This window comes from Poeciliopsis prolifica, unplaced genomic scaffold (genome assembly GCF_027474105.1).
Source record: "Poeciliopsis prolifica strain line A6 unplaced genomic scaffold, Auburn_PproV2 SCAFFOLD014, whole genome shotgun sequence".
NCBI classification, from domain to species: Eukaryota; Metazoa; Chordata; class Actinopteri; order Cyprinodontiformes; family Poeciliidae; genus Poeciliopsis; species Poeciliopsis prolifica.
In genome coordinates, this window is record NW_026562389.1 from 8157651 (window position 1) to 8175829 (window position 18179).

Genomic DNA, 18179 nt, shown 5'->3' on the forward strand with positions numbered 1-18179 from the left:
TTGTTAAAAAGCATTTAGAAAATTCCAGTCAAGATTTTAAGAAAAAAAAGGGAAATAAAGTCCCAATTATTATTATTTTTTTGACATATCTGACTTTCAGAAATATATACACAGTTTCTGCAATTTATGATCACTATCAATGTCTTAGCTGGCAGGTTTTCGCATCAGTTGTCTTCTTGTAGTCATGTAAGCAGCATATCCAGCTAAAAAAAGTTGGCATCCAACTTCTAACATGCATACAGACTATGAATTATTCACATCTCAACTCACCCAGCTCATTTCCAGCTGGTCTACTTTTAGTGCTGGATCTGCTTTTGACAGTGTAATACATTATTTAACTGCTTTTAACTTGCTTTGACCTACTAAAAAGATCCCACATAAAAAATTCAATGTGCAAACTGAGGGACTCGGTAAATGTGCATGATGTAGATTATATATAATAAGAATTATAATAATTAGAAAATATTTACAGATGTGCGTTTGATGTTTATTTCATGTAAAGCATAAGAGTCAATTTTAGTACTTCAGAAAATATTTGATTTGTTTTGTCAGATTTTAAAAATTTTTTATATGGGTAGAAATTTGTTGTCAAATTTTGTCCGTTTACTTTAAAATTTATTTAAGTTTTTTATATAACCTGATTAAAATTGTCCGCCAAGCAAAACAGCAGTACTAGTGATTCTGGTGAACACGAGAAGATGCCTGACCCAGAGTCGCCAGACATAAAGTGCTTTGATTCTCATCATGTTTTGGAAGAAAGTCAGTCTGTGCCTCGCAGCTTTGAACTGATGGTGACATGTTTTAAGTTACGGTGCAGATCTGCATGATAGGCATTGTTTGTACAGTGTGTGATGAATGTGAAAACCAAACAAAAAAAGGTGGTTTCCTCACACATATTTCCTGCTTTAATGTCACTCATTCAAAATTCTGTACAAAAAACCCCCAAAAAACATTAAAATAAACATACAAAAATGTACAACACCACTAAAAAAACATTTTGGAGTCTAATTCAGTTGTCATCAGAAATGACGCAGTAATTTTCAAGCATCTTGTCCTTAAAATGATACGAGTTCCTCCACCTCTTCTCTGGATTCTTCTGTTAGCTCTTCTGTCTGCTCTTCTTTCTGTTCAGGCGGCTCTGGATGCGTTTCAACGATGATCTCATGATCCTCACCTGGACAGAGAGGCATGGATTATATTCCTCAACACCGGAGTGCTTAAACCAGGGTTCCAATATCGTCTTCAAGGAAACATGTTTCAGTTTACAGACGATCTTCAATTTTATTTCACCATTCAAAAGAGAAAAATCCAGGGGTGTAAATTAAAACGTTCTCCACTAGAGAATTTTTGTTACGGACCACTCACCAGCCACTGATTTTTCTCTTTCGATTACAAATTTTTAATTTTTTAAAAACATTTCAAATGGTATCAATATCTGTTTTCTAACTGTTCTATTTGTTTTCCCTTACTTATTACGTTTTCTATTGAAATTTACAATTATTTTTACTTTTACTAAAAACATCTCTGAACGAGTTTATTATTAATTCTTCAGCCGTCATTATTCTTGTGTTATGCCAGAGTTTTTCTGATTACCAGCTAGTTTAGCGTTAGCTTCCCCCATTCACTCACACCTGCCCTCCTGCCTCTTCGTGGAAACGTTTACTCCTTCTTACCGGGCTGCAGCAGATAATCTGGACTCTTCCTGAGGAAGTTCATTGGATAAGCCCAATGCCCGTCAATAAAATCAACCAATGGGCTGTCGCGTTCGATAAAAATTATATTTCATAAACTTTATTTGTTAAATTATGACAGCCTGGGTCCACCCCATACACACTATGTGCATTAGTCTCTATTCCAGACGGTCAGATTTCCTCTGGACAGAAGTTCAAACTGAGTGAAGCTTTTTTTTCTGTTCAAATTGACAACACACCACAGTGGTGGGTGCATGGCTTCAATTTACACTCCACTTAATGCTTTTGCCTGCATTTGGCCAGTGGCGGGTGCTAATCTCCACCCCTGGAAAAATCTGATTTTCTGAGAACTAAGTAAGTTGACTTGGAAGTTGAGGAAACTTAATTTCTTTTTTTGCCATATAAAGACTTGTGTTTTAAGCCAATAGAGTGACTATTTTCTCTTTTTTCAATAGAAAACAGCAAACTCAATCAGAAATTCAAATGTTTGGTCTTTGAAAGTCATTTATATAAGAGCCGTAAGATGGACCTGTGGTTTTGTCAAAGTGATTTATTTCCTGAAATTGAGCATGTCAAACCACAAACTTTGAAGATATATTAGTTAGCTTATCTATTTCTGAAAGGTAACATTCACAGAAAAAAGTACATTTTTGGATGTTTACCATGAATAGAGTTGTACATCCTAATACTATATTGCCATTTGTTTCAGTTGCATTTAATAATGATAGGAAACCACTGGTATTTATACATATATTTTTATTTTTTTAAATCAGAATAAAGGTGTACCAAAATTCTTTGTAGAATCTGTATTTAGTGTTGATGAGTGTAGCATAGAAAGACCAGATTTATAAAGCTTTAGAAATAGAGATTTTGAAAAAGAGCCGATTTAAATAAACCCAGATGCCAAAAGAAAGCTGTGAAATAACATTTAATCAAACTCCTGAAGTAAAACGCAGCTTAAGCACTGTGTTGTTTTAGGCTCTATGGCGCATGCAGATAACAAACCTTAAATAAGAAACTGTTCTGGACTCAAACTGCCTGAAAATAATAAAAAAAAATTCCCTACAAAAAACTTAAAAATATCTTACTGGAAGGGATCCGATGTATCTCGACGAGTGTCGTGTGGCGACCGTTGGTTAAAGGAGGCAGTCGCGGGACGGAGTCTTGAAAGATCTGCTCATCGTCCGATTCCACCAGGTCCACCACGTCTCCCCTGTCCTCAGCTTGCCTGCGAAAAGAAAACCTGAACCTCACATTTGACCTACAACTCAGGACATGAGATCATTTTTTAACACCCATCATGAGTCTGTTTTTAAATTCCAAATGAAGTGAAAATATACTGAATCTTGATTGCAACACAACTTTGAAAATAAACTGGCCGGACGAAAGAAGCTTTGTCTTTGGAGCGGATCCCTGAGCACAAGGATGCCTTTGAGAGGCAAACAACTAACTGTGGTCGGTGGCAACTTACCAAGAAATGCTGAAATTTCCGAGCAAAAGCGATGAAGCACAAAGCCGCCACAAACAGGTTTAGACGTAAACAAAAGAGGTTTTAAATTTTCCCAAACTGCTGGAACACTAAAGACTGAATGCAAAATGAAAACAAAGTTTTTCAGTAAATTAACAGAACAGCTACAAAAAGATTTTAATACTCACTGAGGATGGATTTTTTTTTTAGTCATTTCTTATCATCTTAAACTTTCTTTCTTACACTTTTTCTGTTTGTCAGCATCTCATTTCTACATGTTTTTGGTTTGAAATAGAAGAGAAAATACAAACATTAAAAGTGATTCAGTTGTAAATTATTCATATGTTACACTTTCTAAAAATCATTTATTATGTCAGACTCTGGTGTATAGTAGATAAACTCATCACCATCAGTGTAAAGAATAAAGAAAGTCATGTGGAAATATTTGCAGCTGAGACACTGAACCAATATGAAGGAATATGAAGTATATAGTTACATCTGGTAGTTTAATTTTGGAATGTTTTTGTATTTTTCCATATAATTCACTTAAATTAAGAGAAAAAAATATATTAGAAATGTCAACATAAATCCATGCTAGTTATCAAAATGTCCAGATATTTCTAGTACACAAAGTGTGAGTGATTATTGGCTTTCTGAGGATCGATTGTTGTTCTCAGAAGGGTTTGGCAGCAGTTCACATGCATAACACGGCGGTTGGTGGCGATAAGAACCACTCCCATCAGTGAGCAAACACTGCAGATCTCTGCTGGTAGTCTGTTTCATCATCTATCAACTTTCATTCATAAAAAAAAAGAAAGAAACTTTGAATCTCAATCTTTTGTTGTTACCAGATAAAAAGCAGAAGTTAAATACTGCAAGAACATGTAAAAATTAAAACAGAATAGAAGCTTTAAAATGTACAAATAAAAAAATGCATGTACTAAATTAGCTCATTTGTGAATTTGTTGCTTAATGTAAGAATTTTAAGTTTTTACTAGTACCCCGTAAATAAAATGAAAAACTTAAAACTTTAATTATTATTAGTAGAATTTAAATGTGTAAGTAAACTATTAATAATGCACCTACATTTTGTTCTTTTTTTATATATTTTTTTTTTCTTGTTCTTTGTAGCTTTGTCTTTCGAATGAAAACTTTGTCGGATTTTTCACTTTTATCCTTTTAGAAATGTTCCTGTAGTTGATTTTGAATCATCTTGCTGGATTTTTTTCTTCTTTGAAACCCAACATTGCCCATTTTGCTTATCTATATCCACACTTTTACTTTTTTGTCATAAAACAAAAGCGTTCAAGAATGTCAATTTAATAATTAATAGTTTATACTGAGGTAATATTGCACTTTAATGTGTCCCCTCATCTTGAGAACAACTGTAAAATGCAACCAACCACAGAGAGCATTAGTAAGGATAGCTGCAAAGACATTTTTATGACTAAAAAAGTAATGTTCATCCAAATTGAGATACTCACATGAAACCTCCTCCTGAAAGAATAATAATATAAAAAGAGGTTAGTATAGACCAATATCTCAAATACCGGCACTACTCCAGCAGCTAAGGTTTAAAATGAGCAAACACTGTGTATTATGAGAAACAACTGTTACCCAGGCAGATTCTGTGTCTCCTGGAGTAAAGTATTTTAGCCACGATGAAAGCGGAGCCTGTGATCAGGGCAGCTATAAAAACACCGATCACCGCTCCACTGTATGCCGACGATGATGCTGAGAAAATAAAAGACAATGACAGGATTTTAGGACAGTTAAACGGTGGAGCGGCAGGTCTGTCAGCATTCCAGATGTGGAGTCAAAACCTGTTCTGACTGGCTTCTAGATTACATCTCTTTAACTCTGCATTTACTCCAGCCACGCCCTTCACATAACTTCATATATGCTTTTGTAATAAACTCACCTTTCACAGTGAGGAAGACTTCCAGCTCGTGGATCCCGAGCGCGTTCTCGCTGCGGCAGAAATAGTACACTTCGTCGTACTTGCTGATGTTGACTATGGTCAGCTTGAATTCAGGGCCTTCACCAGACAGGATGTACTTGGATCCGGGAACAATCGGCTCCTGACTTTGGCCTTTCCTCCACATGGTGTTGGCAGCCGGTACTGAGCTGATCTCACGGCAGGAGAGAGTCACGTTGGTTCCCTCCAGAACTGTGACCATCGGTGTGCCCTCTGGATTTGGAGCTCCTGGGAATACAGAAACAAAAAATAATAATAATCTCCAAAGGTTTCTTCCAACACCAAAACTATGTGAGAAATAAGAGTTTCTGTCTACGGCTGTGCTTCCAGTAACCACAGAAAACAGAAATTGAAATTATGAAAATAACTTAATAAAAAGTAAAATAATATAGATTGACTTTCTGCTAGGACAAGGTAAATGTTACCAATATTTATGAGGAATTTTATTAAGTGGGGTTACTCATTAAAACTTGCTTTTATCTAGAGCTTTAAACTTTTGCTAAAGTGCAACAGAGATCAGATGAGTGGCACTGAACCAAACTCATATCTGAACAACATTTACATTTTAGTCTGACTTCTGTGTGTTTGTTTATTGAGGAAAACAACACGTTTTATGTGTTTTGCCACCAATTAGTCATTTTTGGTCCTCAGCTTCAACATATTATAAACTTTCCATATTAGAAAAGCTTGCAATATCTTACAATACATATATACAGGAGATATGGTAATAATAAAGGACATCATTGTAATGGTCTGACTATTAAATACATTATAGCCATGCCATTTCAACCACAGTGATTAGAATTTATTCAGTAAACTCTATGCAGTGCTAATAAGGTCCCAGCTGGACATTTTCTGATTCATTTCACTGTAACTTTGCAGACTCCTGCCCAAAAAATTGCTTTTCATAAATGTTAATTGTCCCCCTATAATAAAATTGAATTTCCTCCCTTGAGACGAATACAGACAAAGATTTGTGCACATCTGTAAAGAAAACGCAGCTCATCTTCTCACAAACATTATATGTGTCACCTGACATGTAAACAGGTTGACTAAAATATTATCCCCCAATGAAACATTATTCTTGCAGAACGAGAGAGAGAGAGTTAAGCATTTCATAAATTATGTAATCTTATATTGTGAAATCCTTCAGATTAGATGTCCTACGAACATCTTTTGGATTGTTTGTTTGACAAAGACACAGCGCAGGTCGAGTTTGCACATTAGTCAATGAAAACTGATAGATTCACCCCTTCTGTGTTTAAAGAACTCGCCTCATGTGATAAGGATGTTTATGTGACTGCATGACTCAGGAATAACCCAGCTTCATCACTGGGTGTGTTTACACTTTAAGCAAAACTCTAAATCCCACATGTCAAAGTCAAAGGCTAAGATAAAATGTTAACACAAGATTATTCTACTACTCTGAAGAATGAGGACTTGGAAATATTTTCTAAATATTCTGAAACAAACAAGTTTTGATTCAAATCTGCTTCCTGCAGGTTTTCACACAACGAAACAAAACATTGCTCCATGAATGATGACCTATCACCTGGACAGGAGAGACCGCATTAGATCACCATGCAAACTACGCATTACTCACTCAACGCACACTTTCTGTTGAATGTGCTAGAAGTCCAAGCATGGGCGTAACATGTGAGCTAATCCGGCTGTTTGAAGGGATTTTGAGAGGTTTGGTTTTGCACCACAGACAGCAGAAACATGAGATCTACACAGGAGATGAAAGTAACGCCACCGAAACCTCAGGCTTCTGGAACAGGATTTATTCTATTAGAAGCTCGTACATTCAATGTACCTTTTGTCCTCATAAAATGCTATCACTCATACTAAACCAAGGTCTGTGGTTGTGCTGCATCCCCGTTTCAACACACCAAAATTAAATGGTCCATCAGTGTGTCACCATGCTCTCCAGCGGCCTTGTAATAGGCCGTTCATTTAAATTGGGAACTAAGGTCTGGAAGACCTGAGGAGTTGTTTAGTGTCTTCTGCACTAAACCTATCATTCAATAATCATTAACCTCTAGGAGTGTCAGATAATGTGTGACCTACTTTGCTTAAATAGAGACAGTATTGCTGTTAACTTTTAAAAACAGAAACAGACCAAAAGCATCACAGATCCTCCAGCATATCTAACATAGGATATAAAATGTGTTTTTCCAAAGGTCATTTCAGGTTGATTGAGTTTTCTGATCAAACACACAGTAATCATGATCGTTAAAACAGCTTTTGGTAACTTTGAGGGATAGACTATAAATCGATTTTATGTTTTTATTGTTTTTTTTCCCGTCAATGCACCACTTGGATTTCTGCTGGTCAGAGTGATGATAGTCCATCCAAGAACTATCTTCATGTTTGTGATTAAAAATCTGTTTTACAGATTTTTTTGAATCCAGTAGGTTTTTTTCTACTTCATTTGTAATTTTTTTTACAGAAAAAAATATTAGCATAATAAATCAGTTTTTTTTAAATCTGAGATTTTATATTTCAGGCATTTTGCCAAGTCTTAGGACCTTTGTCAATGTGGGCAGATGCCAAGTCCTGCTGGGGAATGAAATCAGCATATCCATAAAGTTTATCAGCAGAAGGCAGCATGACAATACAGCCACAATTAAAGCAGAGCAGAACTTAAACATTTCAGTTTTTTTTATAACAGTCTGGACATTTATGGACAAACATCTCTGAATAGTTTTCTGATCTTATATGTTTCACAAATAATAATAAAAAAATTATGCCGTTTAATACAAATCAATGTGAAAACTAGTCCATTAATTAAGAATTATCTGACTTTTCCAAAATGTGAAGGAACTCTTGCGATGCACTGAGGGAACTGAAGAATTGAGACAGAAAACATGGCTGAGAAACCACAGCTCTTGTCTTATTGCACTAGTTTTACATTAAAGCAGGAATGAAAGCCACACCAATAGACTGAATCCACAGAAATCTACACAGCACAGAGTGCTGCTGTTAAATGTGCCTTGATCTGCGCTCCCAAAACTACAACAGTGTATCCATTGTAGATAGAAAAAGTAGGAAAGTAGAAAACTTCAGCCAAAAACCAAGAAAAATTTCTAATCTCAAAACATTGAAAGTTTGCTAGAAAAAAAATGGGAAAATTTGAGAATAATCACACAAAGTTGAGTTGAACATTTTCAACTTTTGAAACAGAAAATTTGCAAAAGTCGGACATTTGTTTGACTTTTCAAACTCAGACACTTACATGATTTTTTCAGAAAAATTCTGAGATTCATCTAAAAATTTGAGTTTTTTTTACTTACATTTACTCTTCCTTTATTTTTCTCTATCAGCAATAACTTTAATATGACATCATACAAACCTTTCCACCAGTTGCTGCTACATTTACTGCTTAAACCATGATTTCTAATAATTCAACTGAAGCCTAAATTTACCATCTTTCACTAATTTAAACTGAACCTTTTAGTTATTCAGAATGGGTGAAAATACTGATCAATTCTGTAGATGGATGTGACCAATATGACTTGCTGTTTTATTGATAACTGAAAAGACACTGTTAAAATAACTAATCTCTTTAAAGGACACTTACGGAGCGTAATGGAGCAAAATCTCTCATTTTCTAGTTTGAGCAGGTCATGCCGGGCCGTGCAGGTCAGTTTCTGCCCGTCATGCAGCGTCGAGCTGTTCAGTGACACAACGAGGCTGTCTGTCACCTGGAAGTCTCCGTCTTTGCCCCACCGAAGCTGCGGAGTCGGATACGCCCCGAACCAGGAGCAGTTCAGCTGGACACTGGAGGAGTTCTGCCCTTCCACGGACATACAGTCAGGATGTCCGCTCGGAATATCTAACCCAAACAGAGACGGAGAGAAAAACAGGATTAGTTAAAGAAATTATTTATTGTATGACTCAATTACTAAACCATTATTCAAGCATATTCAGGAAGAACTTTTATTAAACCCTCTATATTATAACTAAAACTGTGACTTTGCTAACCTTCACATCATTTGAACGTGATTAAATTTCATATTACTTTCAAGAATTTTATTGAGAGTTTAGGTAAAAAAACACCAAAGTCGGACTTTAGAGAAAAGGTTTTCAAAATGGTATAAAAATAAGATTCTGATGCATAAATTTATTTTCAACCTTCTTATCTCTGATACACCTAAAAAAAATCTAATTCTGGGAATATGAGTGAAATTAAATACTCTGTACTGAGTAATTGTAATATGAAGGGTCTCTACTCTTCCCTCAGAAAAATTTCTGAATACTCTACTCACAATGAGTAACTTCACTGAATAAACAACTATTTATGTAAATTATTCTCATTTTGATTTTTAAAATACCCTAACTTCAGATTTTGGTCTGTCTGAAGATCGAATTTTTAAATATCAAATGATTGATCAGTTCATTTTGAGCAGCCTTTTTACCAAATACTTCTTTTACTCTCGATCAATTTCTTGGATATCTACATTTCTATTTTACTTTAGTAAAAATATATTTACTCTTCCTTGAGTTAAATTTTGGGTACTCTAAAAAATTCACTCCTTTCGCTCTAGTGTTTGCTGAATCTTAACTTTAATTATTATTGAGTTTATTTGAACCCTTAAATATGAAAAAGAAATAAAATACATTTAAAAAAAATCACAGAATTACAGCACATTTCTTTACTCAAGTAACTTACAGTACACCAGCAGCTCATGGCTGTCTTTGACCATCCGGTTGGAAACGGTGTTGAGGGCACTGCAGGTATAAACTCCCTGATTGCTGGGCTGGATGTCCTTTATAGTGTAATTCAGGATTGGAAATGGCGTGAAAGCCAGGCTTGTGTTACTGTTTGAAGCTCCACTGAAGGTCAGGTTCAGCTGCTGAGATGGGTAGGACCGTGCCATGCATTTAAAATAGAGAGTTTCTCCCTTTTCACAAACCAGTGTCCTGTTGGGTAGCACAGTTGTTGGGTAAATCGTTGCAGACACGTTGTCCGGTCCACCTAAAATAAAAGAGTTCAGCATGTTACAAATGTGAACAACTTCATTCTTACAAAAAGAAGCACAAAAAAGATGATTACTTGCAAATTCAGATAATAGTTTCAGAAATAATTTTGGTGCATATTTTTAAAATAAAGAACCGTTACAGCTGCAGACAGACCTTTATATTCGCTCATGTTATGTTTTGATCTATTAACTTTTTTTATAGGTAATAATAGACTCCTGGTACTTTTTCTTTGCCAAAATAAGATTTATTTGATGGGTTTCTTTGGATTAGCCAACAAGAAAAATAAGGGGAAAGCCCTAAGAAGAATTGCAACACCAGCAGCTCAAATATTTGCAAGCAAGTTTAGGTCACTTGAATATGTCAACACTTTGCCAATGTCTGAAAGAAGAGACCAACTTTTTAAATCTGGAAATCGTTTAAACACCAGCGATGCTGTCCACAGCTGAGAGAAACCATTGATCAAGAAGAAAGTCTGCAGCAGTAGTCAACCTACTGTTTTAGTCAGTTCCAGTTTCATTATTATTTATTTCACATCGGGTGTTATACTCCTAATCACACTCACTGACCAAATCAAAATTGTGTTATTTTTACGTATTTTGGCCAAACGTACAAAAGAAAAATACTCTGAATTTGCATTTCTTTTCTGTATTGGCTGAAACTGAACCTCAGATATCGGTCTCAATATCTCAATAAAAAAGTGGATTGATGCATCCAGCATGCTTTAGGTCTTCCTGCTACAAAACAACAGATTCAAGTTTGACAGAAACCTGCTGAGGAGCCAAATAGAAAGTGAAAAGTAAAAAACTGTTTCATCAAGTCATGCACAGCTCCCTTTCTGTCATGTGAAGAAGGCAGGCGAATATGTGGAAAAACCAGTTTGGTTGAGAAGCTGCTTCAGTGACTGCAGGCAACCAACACCCACAAGAATCCCATCAGCCTGAAGCCATACTGGACATCATACCCTCCCCACTTACTGGTTACTTGAAGCAGGACATGTGCGTTGATGGTTGTGTTGTCTGGTAGCCTGGAGCTGCACAGGAAGCTCCCCGCATCCTCAGGAATCACTTTAGTGATGCTCAGACTCCCGTTAAGCTCCAGGTTGAGCCGCGGGTCTTTGGCAGAAGAGTCCACATGCAGCTCACCATTGGAGGCGATAATATGACCGTCTTTTATCCATGTTGTCCAGACAGGTGTTAGATTCCCTCCGGTGTAACACTGAAGCAAAACGACGTCGCCCGGTGCGGCTAACTGGACAGTTTCGGTGGAGAAGTTTTCCGAAACTGTCGCTTTAAGACGAGAGAGAAGAAAGGAGTTAAACCTCATTTCAACTCACCTGTTAGAACTATGTCACCACAACTCACCTGCCGCAGATAGAAACAGCTGTAGAAGCGCTAGAGACGCGACAATGTTCATGTTACCTTTTCTACATAGCCCTCAGAATTAGCCGAAGAAAAGTAAGACTTCTGGTCCGAATTTGTCCAAGTCTACCTGTGCGCGCTGGCCTGTGGCACTGAACGCAAGGTCATTACAAAGAAGAGTAAATGGACCGCAGAACCAGCAAAGGTCACCGATCTGACATGATGAGCTACCTCTGGTGTCTCCACGGGAGGTTTGGTGGACGTGCTTTGTTTCCAAGCGCGTGCAGGTCCGGAAACGTTGGGAGGAATGAACCGCACCTAGGACTCACCTGCTTAAAGAGACAGAAGCATCTTTTTTTTTTTCACTGATGACACTAATGGTGCGTAATGGGCATTTAACATTATCATCTTTGACAAGCTGAACTGGACTCTGTTATTTTTCTCGAACATATTTTATCTGACAGAAAAGGTAATTTATTCTTCAAAATAATTAACTTTATCTGTAAGCTTTAGTTGTTTGTTTTTTTTTTCTGTGAAAGTCATTCATTATCCAAAAAATCCAAATGATTGATATAAAAATAAAATAAAAATAAATAAATCCTTCTTTTTCTACATGCTTAATTGACAGCCTGCCTGAAAATTCTCCAAGCCCGCTATTGTAATTATTAATACTATTAATATAATGATAATAACAACTAAAAAAAGTTGCTATTTTTTTAGCAACTTAACTTATGAACTGAACTTATGCTATGAACTAAACTTATGATTTCCATGGATGTGTATTTCTCAAATCTCAATTAAAATGATTTCCAAATAATTGATTAAAATTTGATGACTTTTTATTTGTTTATATTAAGTTTCTGTCTGCGTTTGCTAATTTGCTAACTTTGCAAGATCAGTTATGGCCACAAATGGATCAGAAAATAAAATGAAAACAAATGTGTAATTGTTTCTTGTAAGAAACATCAAAACATTGATTTAGTAATAGATATTTTGGCTAGAAATTTTGCAGAAAGTGTTTCATGTTGGGGAATTGTGGTTTTCCGTCTTGTGTTCATCAGAGATAACCTGTCGCAAATAAATAATTGAAATATATTTATTGTATTTTCACAAATAGAAAAGTTTCACAGATTTCAAGGTGGATCTTAACAAATTAGTGTTCTGTTCTGAATAACCCAGTTGATGTCTGACCAGTATACAAACAGTTGAATAAGGGATTATCAAATGCCAATGCACGTTTTAAAAGTTGCTTGCATTGTTGTTTCAAAGTGAGGGGTTTTCCATCCGTTCTTCTGCTGCACACAGAGACACTTCCTCCCACAACCCAAAAGCATGCATGCTCGCCTGACTGGTCACACGAACGTTTCAGTAAGTGCAGCTCAGTGTATAACCCAGAACAGGTGTCATTTGGAAACCTGTTTTATATTGCTTTTTGCCTCCTGGTGGTCCCATAAGCTTGTAAAGGTAATTTCATTTATATATCACATTTTCAGCAACAAGACAATACAAAGTGCCTCGGTGAAGAAAGCCACTGCACTCATATCACAACCAATGCATCCAAACTTAAGCCTTGAGGCTGCTCTTTATTCTGAATCATCATTAAAATAATCAAAGGCAACACATATACAGAGAAAAAACAAGAGGGTAAAATGATTTTAGAAAACGTCTGTATTGTAATATGTAGTTAGATTCTACTTTCATCCAGCTGTTAGTTTCCTGCATTTTTCTTAAACAAAACAACGTGCTCCATTTACAAAAATGCGTTTCGGCCCAGTTAAACAGTTGTGTCTTTGTCAGACCCCAGAGTAAAACCGAGGGCGTCTGATTCTGGAAACAGAAAGTGTGTCAATGGAACATGCTGTTTGAAGGAGGGACAAAGTCTGATTGATGTTCATTTTAACGAATCAGATTCCCTATGGTACATCAAACTACTGGTGGTCTTTTGCTTGTTTGTAGTTTATTTGCTTTGTCTTTGCAAGGAAAGTACAATTTCTCTTACTCCGACTTTCATAAGATATTCTAATGGTTAATTTTAGACAGTTTTATTTATTTTTCATCTATGACTAATGAAAATTTTGCATTAATCTTTTTTTTACACCGTCGATGGTGAAATGAGGGATAAATTACTGTATTGCCATCTATTAACTCTCACAGACTTGATTATGAAATGTACCACATTTTTACACATTTATCACATAAATTATGTGATAAATAAATAATAAAATAGTCATTTGTAATTTAAAACATTTATCACAATTAAATGAACGTCAACATATCAACGTCATCTGGATTTCTGGTGGTCCGTGAACGCAGCACTCCTGGTAGTTTCTGCGCTTCTGCAGCAGCGGTCCAGTCAGCGCGGTCTGGAAACACAACATCACTGGGAAAATGCCCGTGGATCTGAGTCAGTGGTCCGGGTCTCTCGCCTTGCAGGAGGTGGAGGAAAAGCCAGCGAAGCCTTTGGCTGTTAAATATGGGTCTCTGGAGATCAACGAGCTCGGCAAAGTTCTCACTCCAACGCAGGTCAGTGAGCTACGTGATGTTAAGCTAACATGCAGTGGTGTAAATTGGGTTACATAATACATTCCGCATGTGTGAGGCTGAAGGCTCAATAGCGCCCCTCAATGGATGTCACAGTGACTTTGTTTTGAAAAGCTAAACGTAAGTTAAAAGCGAAACAAAATAGACAAGAAACAGGTAAAAAGTTGGCCTTTGCCTTATTATTCATTTCTGCTCTACTCATATCTCGGTTTTTCTCCCATTCACTTGCTTTCCTCCGGTAGAATTTCTGCTGGCAAACAGAAGTAGAGGTTGTGAAAGATGGCATGCTTTGTCAGCAAAAGTTTGTGAGAAATTAAATGAGAGATTCTTGTTCTGTGCAAGTAAATAAAATAAAATAAAATAAAAGTTATGGGAACTCATAACTTTACTGTAATTACATACAGGTGCAGAGTCGACCCACCTCTATTGAGTGGGAAGGATGTGACCCCAGTAAACTGTACACTTTGGCCCTGACTGATCCAGACGCTCCCAGCAGGAAAGACCCCAAATTTAGGTGAGATTGAAAGAATTTTGGACCAAGTTTGTATCCTTTTTCTTTGACTCTGCGAGTCTCACAGTTGTCTGCCAGCTTGATGTCAAGAATTAACCAAATCTCTTGAATTAACTTTGCTTTTAACCTTTTCTGTTAAAGAGAGTGGCACCACTTTCTGGTGGTCAACATGAAGGGGAATGATGTTTCCTCTGGCTGTGTCATGTCTGACTATGTGGGCTCTGGTCCTCCAAAAGGCACAGGTAAGAAAGTAAATGAGAAATTGTGATACAAAAGTAATTGCTATTTCACTAATTACCAGTTAGTTTAAAAGCATTTAGAAAATATGTTTAAAGTCTTACAATTAAATGTAAGGAAATCCCTCAACAGTCTTCTTGTCTTGTTTTGACTCCAATTTCCAGCACCAACAGGATCCTTCACCAAACTCTTTCCTCCAAATGTAACATTTAAAAGCTGCTGTAATGTTTTCCCTCAGGTCTGCACAGGTATGTGTGGCTGGTGTACGAGCAGCCGGACAGCCTGTCCTGCTCCGAGAAAGTCCTCTCCAATCGTTCTGGAGACGGCCGCGGCAAATTCAAGCTGCAAACCTTTAGAAAGAAGTACAAGCTGGGAGCCCCGGTGGCGGGTACCTGCTACCAAGCAGAGTGGGACAGTTATGTGCCTAAACTTTATGAGCAGCTGGCTGGAAAATAAGCAAGCAAAGACCCCAAGCAAGTGTGTTTAGTAGTAGAAAAATCCCGTGGCGTTCCTCCACTGGAAATGCTCTATCCGTTTAAGAAAGAAAGCAAAGTTTTGTGCAACTGTAACATGTTTTTTTTTAATTTATCGCTGTTACAAGAATGACTCCTCAAAATGAAATGACCTGTTCTAAAATAAACCGTTGAATCAGCTTTTTCCACTTTTTCTTTAGCCAATTTCAAATTCTCTAGAAATACAGAAAATGATCCTCTATAACTGTTTCTCAAATGTTTTAGAAATAGGTGTTTGAGTGTTGCGTGTTAACAGATTTAAAAAAAAAAAAAAACATGGTTGCATTTTTCATACAAAAAAAATAAAAGAACTCACATATGGTTTTGTTGGACACTTCATTTGTACCCAAATGTCAATCTTTTGTTGGTCCACATTAAAAAAATAAAGTTGAGAACTTCAGATAGAAAAAGTTTGGGGGCTATAAATTAACCTCAACCTCAAAATCCATTTAAAATTCCTTTATGGCTGCAGCAATAAACCACATACCAACATAAGACTATTAGTTGTGTCTTCAAATTGTCCTTAGCCTGCTTATTAAACACATGATCTATGAAAGTGTTGTACATTTGATTTGCAACTAAAGTAACAATCCGTTGGGTTTGATGAAATTTCTAGATAATAGTAATTTTTCTAGAGGTTCGCTTTGATGTGCTGAAGTTCACATTCTTGGGAAAAACTCTCCAATGCCCTTCTGTTTTTAGTAGCTTGTTTTACTTGAGAAAAGTTATACTTATTACGTGCGTATTACTAAGCTTGCATTTGACTTTATTTAATAAAAAAACAACACATTTTGAGGATCGCTAAGGGCAAGGTATTAGAAAATACATATTTTCACACTCATCTAGAACAATAAGTTTTTCACTGTCTGCTTCAGGTTGTCCTGGGTGCTTTTAAAATCTTTTTCTCTGCACATATTGTTTGAGATATTTCTGATGAGACAAAGATCGACGAGATTCAACAGATCCTCTGATTTCCGGAGGTTAGGAGCTTCTTTGTAATTGCATTGTAAAAGTAGGAACTAAAATTCCCAAGTAAGGCTCTGGAACAACTGACAATTCTAGGATAGAAACAAATATTTTGCAAATCTATCCATCTTAAAGGTACTATATAAGTTGGAAATTATACAATAAAATTATTGATGTAACTCCAAGACAAAATAGAATAAATCTAACCAATTCAAAGACTGGTGGTGTGAATAATAATTTTACACTTTTAAATTCATGTTTGTTTTAATTAGAATCATTTAAAAAAATATATTTCTTTACAGTTTTTCTAACTAAAGATATACATTTTAATAGTTTGTCTAAAATGTATCGCTATGGCCATTTGAAACTGGTTCCATCGCTTAGAGGAATAACGTTTACGCTCCTTTACTTTGTGTGATGAGCACTTTATTTACAAATATAATTAAAAGCTCTGACAGATTCATGCTTTCTTTAGACCTGAAAAAAAAATAAAGTGCATGCATTAATAAAGCATCATACTGGTCTGGTTTATAAGAAAATACACAGCTTGAGAGTTGTGTAAAGCAAAAAGAAAAAAGAAAAGAAACTCATTAATAAATGACGGGACTTCAAATACTATCTGTAAAAGATGGGGCAGAAGAAGAAGAAAAAGAAAGCGTTTTAAAAAAATTTTTTTGGGATTTGTGTGACAGTTAAAATACAATATGAAAATAAGTAAAAGCTCTCCATAAATCCATCTATACACAAGATACAAGACAGCCCTGCCCTCCCATTGAAGCCCTTTGTACTAACTGGGAGTATACAGCTCACATGTATGTCTCTGTATTTCACATTGGCTGCCAGTGCAGTAAAATCACTAGGATATACACGGCGATTACCATGATCCAGCCCACCTTCAGCAATCAAATTCACCTGAAGGAATAATATGTCTGATCTGTGCACCTGTTCGTACACCATGATGATCGTCTCTCCAAGTATCAAATTATTCAAAATTTGTCCTAAAAATGTCCTGATGAATAATTACCAAAAAGAGTTCAAAGAAGCAGCAAAGACGATGCGCTGCGGAAGGATCAGTCGTTTCATTTGTCGATTTAAGAGATTTTTTTCCTTTCTTTTGCACAGCTTTAGAGAAGAAAATCATTTTTGCATAAATGCATGTTTGTGGAGCGATTTCGCTCATTGAAGTACCCTCATTTTTCTCTCCCTCCTTCTCTTGACTTCCACTTTTAGGTCACACCAAAAGTGTCATCATTGCACAAGGAACAAGAAACACTGACTATGTTATCATTATCATTACAAAAACGTGACAACTACAAGAATTTATCTATCTTTTTCTGTCATCTTGTGACACCACAAGAGGCAAAGAGGGGGAGGAAGTTTCGGTGGGATTTGGGCATCTAAAACCCGCCGTCGACTCCGTTTGACCGGCCATGAAACACACACTGGCTCACCAAATCTGGAGCTTTTTTTTTTTCCCCCATACATCTATCTGTGTGTTTTTGATGAGGATGTCAGCAGCAGAAAAAATCCCTGCACTGTCAGGCCAGGTCAGGTAGAAGGAGAGGACGGTTGATCTGAGGCAGAAGGACGACACACGACAGCAACCTTTCCCCTCCTAACTCCTCATCTGTAGTCGTCCTTGGGAAAGTCTAAGGTACCCAAGTTGCCAAAACCCTGCCTCATGCTCTCCATGTCGAAGTTGTCGATCTCCCGCTCCTGGCGATCCAGCAGGTGCTTAATGCGGTCAGTTCGCTCCTTCTGGAGGGAACCCAGCTCCTCTTCGATCTGGAAGGTTATAAAGAGGAAGAAATCTAAATCAGGCTTTTGTTTTTAGTTTTTTGGGAGTTTCTTTTCTAAAAAGCTCAAACAGTTTTCATAAATTTTATAATCTGTATGATAAGACACCAAAAAGTAGTGTATTATTGTGAAGT

At 36.5% G+C, this 18179-nt stretch overlaps 3 protein-coding genes across 10 annotated transcripts in view; 1 reads left to right on the plus strand and 2 right to left on the minus strand.

Moving 5' to 3' along the window:
- Positions 1-882: 882 nt before the first annotated feature.
- On the minus strand, positions 883-11771 carry vsig10 (V-set and immunoglobulin domain containing 10). Of its 2 annotated transcripts, XM_055039816.1 has the most exons (9): positions 11485-11771; positions 11098-11409; positions 9813-10118; positions 8721-8975; positions 5081-5365; positions 4777-4893; positions 4644-4656; positions 2780-2919; positions 883-1174 (listed from the first exon to the last, which is right to left on the minus strand). In XM_055039816.1, exons 1-9 carry the CDS (start codon positions 11534-11536, stop codon positions 1056-1058), a joined length of 1599 nt encoding a protein of 532 aa, XP_054895791.1. In that variant the 5' UTR covers positions 11537-11771; the 3' UTR covers positions 883-1055. The 2 variants fall into 2 exon arrangements, with proteins under 2 accessions (XP_054895791.1, XP_054895793.1); XM_055039818.1 differs by lacking the exon at positions 4644-4656 and having other exon boundaries at positions 1059-1174.
- Positions 11772-13774: 2003 nt separating this feature from the next.
- Positions 13775-15422, plus strand: pebp1 (phosphatidylethanolamine binding protein 1). Its single transcript, XM_055039325.1, has 4 exons — positions 13775-14004; positions 14427-14536; positions 14675-14775; positions 15009-15422. Exons 1-4 carry the CDS (start codon positions 13870-13872, stop codon positions 15224-15226), a joined length of 564 nt encoding a protein of 187 aa, XP_054895300.1. The 5' UTR covers positions 13775-13869; the 3' UTR covers positions 15227-15422.
- A 145-nt stretch (positions 15423-15567) lies between these two features.
- Positions 15568-18179, minus strand: part of taok3a (TAO kinase 3a) — a 58865-nt gene continuing 56253 nt past the window's right edge. For all 7 annotated transcript variants that reach the window (XM_055039321.1, XM_055039317.1, XM_055039318.1 and 4 more), the window contains one exon: positions 15568-18033. In XM_055039321.1, the coding sequence (XP_054895296.1) occupies positions 17872-18033 (162 nt within the window). In that variant the 3' untranslated portion in view covers positions 15568-17871. The remainder of the gene's footprint in view (positions 18034-18179) is intronic.

Excerpts from the sequence above, each read along its gene's own strand:
- vsig10 (XM_055039816.1), bottom strand. The coding sequence starts at position 11,536 with ATGAACATTGTCGCGTCTCTAGCGCTTCTACAGCTGTTTCTATCTGCG. Across the intron at positions 11,410-11,484 it reads GCTGTTTCTATCTGCGGCAG|CGACAGTTTCGGAAAACTTC; the intron begins GTGAGTTGTGGT and ends CTCGTCTTAAAG. Across the intron at positions 10,119-11,097 it reads TGTCCTGCTTCAAGTAACCA|GTGGACCGGACAACGTGTCT; the intron begins GTAAGTGGGGAG and ends CTTTTATTTTAG.
- pebp1 (XM_055039325.1), top strand. The coding sequence starts at position 13,870 with ATGCCCGTGGATCTGAGTCAGTGGTCCGGGTCTCTCGCCTTGCAGGAG. Across the intron at positions 14,005-14,426 it reads AAGTTCTCACTCCAACGCAG|GTGCAGAGTCGACCCACCTC; the intron begins GTCAGTGAGCTA and ends AATTACATACAG. Across the intron at positions 14,537-14,674 it reads AGGAAAGACCCCAAATTTAG|AGAGTGGCACCACTTTCTGG; the intron begins GTGAGATTGAAA and ends TTTCTGTTAAAG.